This window comes from Canis lupus, chromosome X (assembly GCF_003254725.2).
Source record: "Canis lupus dingo isolate Sandy chromosome X, ASM325472v2, whole genome shotgun sequence".
NCBI lineage: Eukaryota > Metazoa > Chordata > Mammalia > Carnivora > Canidae > Canis > Canis lupus.
This window is the reverse complement of record NC_064281.1, coordinates 15981907-15989781: the sequence shown is the minus strand read 5'-3', so window position 1 is coordinate 15989781 and position 7875 is coordinate 15981907. Positions and strand designations below refer to the sequence as shown.

Below are 7875 nucleotides of genomic sequence, written 5' to 3'. Positions count from 1 at the left end.
AATGAATACATTCAGACTCCAGATATGGGGTTGCGTTTTGTAGGTGAGTGATTTGGTTACAACCATGTGCAGAAGACATTTTCTAATATTTCTAATAGTAGATCAGTTGTCCAGAATGACCTCAGATTGCCAAAATCACATTCACTGGACCTTATTTTGTGTTCTGCAGAGATACATGGATGAAGCAGATATCCTGGTCAACTTGCTCACTTTTCCCCCCCCTCCCCCAGCCTGCTCACTTTTTAAAACTGTCTTTTCTGTTTAAATCCAGGCTTTGTTCAGTTTACAGTTTGATAATGGGCAGATCAAAAAGTATGGACAGGGCAGTCCCAGTGGCTCAGTGGTTTAGCTCCGCCTTCAGCCCAGGGTGTGATCCTGGAGGCCCGCGATCAAGTCCCACGTCGTGCTCTCTGTATGGAGCCTGCTTCTATCCCTCTGCCTGTGTCTCTACCTCTCTCTGTATCTCCCATGAATAAATAAAATCTTTAAAAAAAAAAAAAAGTAGGAACAGAATCTGAGTTAAATACCCTATATCTGATACTCCATTCCAGTTATGATCCACTGGAGTATCAGGTATAGAATTAGTTGGATTTTTGCAAATTTAATAAGGATCAATGCATATTTATGATTTTAAATCCCTTAGAAATCCAAGAATAATTGGAATTCTGTTTACTTGATAAAGGTTATCTACCAGAAGCAAATATAGAAACAATCTAAAAAGCCAATCTTACGGGGCGCCTGGGTGACATACTTGGTTAAACCTCTGACTCTTAGTTTCAGTTTGGGTCTTGAGCTCAAGCCCCCTGCCCCCAATTGGGCTTCATGGTCAGCAAGAAGTCTGCTTCATCCTCTCTCTCCCTCTGCTCCTCCTGCTTGTGCTCATTTGCAAGCATGCACTCTCTAAAATCTTTTTTTAAAGCCAATTCTACTTAAGAATGCCCCTGAGAAGCAATAAAAATTATTAATCTCATTAAATCCAGCCCTTGAGTACACACCTTTTTAATATTGCATGTGATAAAGTAGGAAGTGCTACAATAAAGCACTTAGGCATACTGTGAAGTATAACAGTTGTCTTTAAGGAAAAACCCTTGTGTGTTTGAGTTGCAAGCTGAATTTGCCACTGTTTTTCATGAACACTATTTTTCCTTTAAAAGGACAATGACAAACTGGTTATTGAAACCTAGGTTTGTGGTCAAACATTTTTTTCAAAAATGAATGTGATGAGGCTGTTCCCCAAGGAAGACAACTGGCAACACTTGTTGGTGTTGGTAAGATTTAAGCTTTCAAGCAAAAATTAAGTTTCGAAAAACTAGTATCTTATCACAGTAAAGACAAGAGATTAGTGATCATATTAATGTGTCTTAAAGGTGTTGACACTTGGAAGATCTTCATAGCTGAATCAACCAGTATTTTCTAAATGATCAGTGGATTTTAATGTAATAGAATAGAAAGATCATTGATTCAGTGTTCGATTCCACACTGCCGCTAACCTTTGAAGACATTACCATTATCAATATAGGGTATGGAATCAAAAGTACACAATTATCTGAAGAGACTATGAGAATGTTTCTTCCTTTTCCAACTAAACTACATGCCTCTGAGGTCAGATTTTCTTCATATGCCTTAACTAAAAGAACATACTATAACACATTAAATACAAAAGCAGATCTGAGTCTACTATTAGGCCAAACAGTAAAGAGATTTGCAAAAATGTGAAACAATAACACTTAATTTTTTTTTGTTTTTAACTTTTCATTAGAAATATATTAAAGCATCGGGTTTAGTTTTGAATTAAAATTAAATTTCTTTAAAGATTTTATTTATTTATTCATGAGAGACCCACACACACAGAGAGAGAGGCAGAGAGAAGCAGGCTCTATGCAGGGAACCTGACGTGGGACTCGACCCTGGGACTCCAGGATCACGCCCTGGGCTGAAGGCAGCACTAAACCACTGAGCCGCTGGGGCTGCCCTGAAATTAAATATTTTTAAAAAATTTCTAATACATCAGTATTCATGGATATAACCTATCAGTGAACTTGTCATTTCAAGGAAAACTGAGTGTTGCCAATATTAACATTTGTGCTATCAAGTAAAAAGTTGGAATGCCTGGGGTTCCTGGCTGGCTCAGTAGGTAGGAGCGTACCACTCTCGATCTTGGGGTCATGAGGTCATGAGCTCCAGGTTGGGTATAGAGGTTACTTTTTTAAAAAGTTTTGGAAAACAACATCTACCACCATTAGAAAGGTTCTTTGGGAGTCTCCCTTTTAGGTTAAGAGTAGGGGTTGGCAAACTTTAAAGGACCAGATAGTATTTTAGGGTTTGTAGCCCATATGGTCTCTTAAAACTACTCAGTTCTGCCATTGTAGCACAAAAGCGGCTGTAGTAACAGAAATGAGTGTGTCTATATTCCAATAAAACTTGAGTATATGAAATAGGTGGCAGGCTACATTTGACCCATTCATGGGCTATAGTTTGCCAACCTCTGCTGGTATGGGTCTCAGACAAAAAATTTGAGAACTGCACTAGACTAACAACTAAATGGTATAATAGGTTTTAAGATAACCATTCAAGTATAACTAGATTTTTTGGAAGTTAATCTACTGGAAAAAGCCCAGCAAACTAAAACTTTAATTTAGACTTAAATAGACATTGTATTCATAGATGATATACTATAAAAATGCCAATTCTCCAAAGTAATCTGTGATTCCTTTTTTAAAGATGTTTATTTGAGAGAGAGAAGGAGAATGAGCGGGTGGAGGGGGGTGTAGTCAGAGGGAGAAGTAGACTCCTTGCTAAGCAGAGAGCCTGATGTGAGGCTCGATCCCAGGACTCCACGATCATGACTTGAGCCGAAGGCAGACGCTTAACTGAGCTACCCAGGTGCCCCTCTGATTTCAATATAATTACAATTAATACTCCATCATGAAGTCCAGGTGGCTCAGCGGTTGAGCGCCACCTTCAGCCCAGGGTGTGATCCTGGAGACCCAGGATTGAGTCTCACGTCAGGCTCCCTGCATGGAGCCTACTCCCTCTGCCTGTGTCTGCCTCTCTCTGTCTCTCTCATGAATAAATAAAATCTTAATAATACTCCATCATGATAGATGGGAGGGAAGTTGTAGAAAAACTGATTCTAAAATAAGTTCATATGGAAGTCATGAATTTCTGAGAATTCTAAAAATAGGAAAGCAGACCTCTTGGTCAAGTAATAAGTAATGCCATAGTGATGAATAGATGCAGTAACAAAAACATCAGAACAGAGCTCAGAACCAGTCCATGTATATATGACAATTTGGTATATGATAAAAGTGGTTTTGGAATCTTTGGGGAAAGGATTTTCAAAAAAATTTATTTCCATGAGAGACAGGCAGAGGGAGAAGCAGGCTCCATGCAGGGAGCCCAATGTGGGACTTGATCCTGGGACTGCAGGATCACAACCTGAGCTGAAGGCAGATGCTCAACCACTGAGCCATCCAGACATCCCAGGACAGATTATTTAATGGATGATGCTGAGAAGCTACACTTTACAGAGAAAAGTAAATAAGGATCCCTATCACACCATAGACTGAAAATAAATTGCTTTGGAGTAGAGGTATAGACTATCCTGGAGTCAGAAATATAAAATAATAGCTCTTTGTATTTGTTCTAACTATGTGATGGTTGTGGTTTGAATTTATCCCTTTTCCCCTTGACTCCCATCTCCACTAGGGTTGAAAGGCTGCAATAAACGTCCCACAATTGGGCCTTTTAAAGCTGCATTAAAAAAAAAAAAAAACTCCTAAAGTACAAACCATCAGGTGAAAAGTTGATTTATTTTTTTAACCATGGGAAAGACCAGGATCAAGAATTGTGGATGGTTGCTAAGTCTTAGGAGGAAGTTTTGACAAGGAGTAGGATATTTGCATGGCTTTACAGTGCCTCCCCACAGATTGTCTATTAGTACCTCTACGGTGGAGAACCTGGCAACCAATTAGGTAAAATTACTGTATCCATGTTATATTTACTGAAGTTAATAACTAATATGGTTGTAAAAGAATATTCTAAAAAAAAAAAATTCTTATTAGGAAATACACATTGAGGGATCCCTGGGTGGCTCAGTGGTTTGGTGCCTGCCTTCGGCCCAAGGCGTGATCCTGGAGTCCCGGGATCGAGTCCTGTGTCGGGCTCCCTGCATGGAGCCTGCTTCTCCCTCTGCCTGTGTCTCTGCTCCCCCCTCCCCCGTCTCTCATGAATAAATAAAATCTTTAAAAAACTAAAAAAAAAAAAAAAAAGGAAATCTACATTGAAGTATTAAGGGATAAAGGGTCATTTACATGTATGCAATTAACTCAAAAAACAGTTGAGGATAAAGAGATAACACGATAAATGGGGTAAAATGTTAACAATAGGTGAATCCGAGTAAAGGGTATATGAGTGTCCTTTGCAAACTCACAACTTTTCTGTAAGTTTGGTATTATTGCCATATAAGAAGCTTTATAAATGGATGGATTTGGGCATAAAAGTTAAGGAGTTTTGTGCTAATCTTAGAAAAGGTTAATCGACTGTGTGAATTTATAACACTTAAACCTCCAAGGAATTATCCAGAGCAAAAGAAACTCCTGAAAATCACCCGGAAAAAAGACAAATAGTTCAATAAAAAGACGGGCAAGGATTGAATAGGTAATTTAAGAAGAATAAAGCTAGGCACCCAGGTGGCTCATCGGTTAAGCTTCCTACTCAAGATTTCCACTCAGGCAGGTCCTGATCTGAGGGTCCTGTGATGGGGCCTTGCCTCTGGCTCTGCCTTCCTCCAGGAGCCTGTTTGAGGATTCTCCCACCACCCGTGTGCTCTTTCTCTCTCTAAAATAACTTTTTTTTAAAAAAGAAGAGTAATAAACCAGAATGAATAACTGATCTGTTTCTGATTTGTATACAGCTGCAATGAATAGATGTTGACAGCGATACCAAGCAAGGAAAAACCGTGATAGCTATTGAGCAATATTATTTACATATATATTAAGACCATGCATATCTTCGCAACACTACGTATTCGAAAAACAGAGGTACAAAAATGAAACAGTGAGGTGCCTATGACTGGAGGAATGGAAGTAGGAATAGAAAGTAAAAATAGAAAAAAAAAGAATAAAACTAGGGTGGGGTGTTCTGGCATGTCAGCAAGACCAGAGCTCAAGAGTTGGATGAATTGGGGATCCCTGGGTGGCTCAGCAGCTTAGTTACTGCCTTCAGCCCAGAGCGTGATCCTGGAGTCCCGGGATCGAGTCCCACATCGGGCTCCCTGCATGGAGCCTGCTTCTCCCTCTGCCTGTGTGTGTGTGTGTGTTTCTTTGTCTTTCAAGAATAAATAAAATCTTTTTTAGAAAAAAAGAATTATGAACTCCTACCCAAGTTCTGTAAGAAGGAGGGGTGGAGTGAAGACAGCACCCATACCTTTATTAAGGTGGCTCAATCTTACTTGGGTTAGGAAATTTTTTTTTAAGATTTATTTATTCATGAGAGAGACAGACACAGGCAGAGGGAGAAGCAGGGTCCGTGCAGGGAGCGGATGTGGGACTCGATCCCCGATCCTGGGAATCAGGCCCTGAGCTGAAGGCAGGCGCTCAACCACTGAGCCACTCAGGTGTCCTAGAAACTTTTCTTTACAGCCAAGGGACCAGTCCCCACTTGCCTGCTTTCCTGCTCATTTGTGTCTAAAGTCCCTTTCTGGCTTTCTCACCATAGCCGTGCCCTATTCCTGACACACCTTTGGGAGTGTCACCAACACGTCCATCATGTTTTTGTGCCACAAAGAGACTCTCCAGGCTTTTCACTACTAATTCAGGTGCCGGTTCCTGAGGGTTTGAGCTTGGTGGGTTTTTAAAAGATTGTATAATTTAGATACTATAGAGTTTACCCATTTAAAATGTACAATTTAATGGTTTTCAGTAAACTCATGGAGCCAACCATCACATAATCTGATTCTAGAATGCTTTTATTATCTCCAGTAGAAACCTTGTACTCTTATTCAGCTTAATTTGGTTTTTTAACCATGCATTTCTATCTACCCCAGGGGTGGGAGTTAAACCCACAGTGGGCTGGTCACTGTCCAACAGAGAAATGTGCAGCCTGGGGCCCCCCTGCGATCAGTTATCACTTGGCAGGCTATACCTGGGTAAACACCTGGAAGTTTGAACTAGCACTATGTATGCAAAGATATCTTTTTCAATTTGTATGTTTTTTTTAAAAAGTGATAAATGCTCATGGCAGGGGTAAAAGGATGTCCAGGAGAATCCCATCACCACCATTACACACACACACCCTTCCCCGACCTCTTACTCCTAAGGCTACACACCTTTAATAGTTCCTTGCGTGTCTTCCCAGAGAGGTGGTCCTCGCAGAGATTTCTCAACTGGGCAGTATTTTCTCCCGAGGAAACAAGGAACCATCGAGTAGCTGTGGGTGGAATCCGCCAGGGAGTGAGGGCATGGTTGGAACGCCTAGGTCCCCAGACTACATGCCCCTGCCCTGCCTTGCAGGCTGAGCAGCACGCTACTGTGGCCCTGCCCTGGGTGGCCGCACGCCTTGGCTGGGCTGAGGAAGAACCTAGCACCGGCCGCCCGCGCACCTTGAGGACTGGAACCTAAATGCGTTAGGTGGGAGGGTCCGTGGGCGTCCACACTAGTGGCACCTGCCTGAGGCCCTAGCCAGGAACTGTTTCCAGGGCTGCAGTCCGCAGTGTGTATGTGTGTGGACGCCTAGCGTGCGTGAATGTCCGAAGGCTGTGTGACGACGTGTGTCCACGGTGTGGGAGAACGTGTACATGCTGGGTGAGCACGCGTGCACTGTGGTTACTCTGAGGATGCGCGCACACTGTGAGAATGTGCATCCTGTGTGTACAACGCTTTGAGTGTGCGCACTGTATGGGGAGGTGCATTTACACTGGCGTGTGCACACCACATGTAAGCAGTGTATGAGGAACTGTGTACACGCCATGTGTGCTTCTGCGCTGTGCGAGGACCGGTGTGCACGCCGAAAGTGCGCGCGGTTTGTATGCGTGCTGTGAGAAGTGGTGCGCACGCCGCATGTACACGCCGCGTGCCCCGTGCCCTGTGAGGGCCGGTGTGCCCCTCGCGTGTGCGCGCGGTGCGCGTGCGCGTGCGCGGCGTGAGAACTGGTGCGCACTTCGCACGTGCACGCCGTGTGCGCACGCTGTGTGAGGAGGACGCGTGCGCGTGCGGGTGCGCGCGGGTCCGGTGCGGCGCGGCGGCTCCGGCAGTGCGCCTGTGCAGCCGGCGCGTCCCGATGGAGCGCGGCGGCGGCGGCGGCGGGGCTGGGACCGGGACCGAGGGGGCTGCACGGGGACCCCCGCTTCCCGGGAAGATGGCCGAGTCAGGCGCGGTGCGGACCTCGCCGCCCAACCACCGACCTTCAGGTGGGGCCCCCGGGGTGCGGCGGGCGCTTGGGGGCTTCAGGTCGCCCCGGGGGGCGGGGCGGCCCCGCCGTGGGCCGCGCAGGGCAGCGGCTCTGGAGCGCGCGGGGCGGGGACGCAGCGCGGTGCTGGTCTAAGCGCCCTTCTCCCCGCCCGGGGTCGACTGGGCGCCGTATCCGGGGCCGCGTCGCTCGCGGTGCGGGTGGCAGGGGCCCTTCTCAGGTGGCTTGAGTGAGTGGGTGCACTTGGGGGTGGCCTAGGGTGGGTGGCAGGTGTGTTTGGTGTGGGGAGCCTGGGCCCACGGTGGTGAGGGGCACTGGGGGAGGCTGAGAGGGCTCTAGGGGGTCGCCGGAGCCTGCGCGCTCGCCCACTCTGCGTCTTGGGAAATGCGCGCGAGCGGCAGCTGCAGCCTGCCCCATAGGTGGCCCGGCTTCGTGCTTCGCGGCATCCCGGGGGCAGATCCGGCACGT

At 45.7% G+C, this 7875-nt stretch overlaps 1 protein-coding gene across 20 annotated transcripts in view; it reads left to right on the top strand.

The window, feature by feature from the left end:
- Positions 1-7245: 7245 nt before the first annotated feature.
- Positions 7246-7875, top strand: part of MAP7D2 (MAP7 domain containing 2) — a 108522-nt gene continuing 107892 nt past the window's right edge. For 9 of the 20 annotated variants that reach the window (XM_025438307.3, XM_025438293.3, XM_025438283.3 and 6 more), the window contains exon 1: positions 7247-7408. In XM_025438307.3, the coding sequence (XP_025294092.1) occupies positions 7279-7408 (130 nt within the window). In that variant the 5' untranslated portion in view covers positions 7247-7278. Of the gene's footprint in view, positions 7409-7517; positions 7637-7875 lie in introns of those variants that run through there. The other 11 variants (XM_025438240.3, XM_025438226.3, XM_025438222.3 and 8 more) reach the window with 3 other exon arrangements.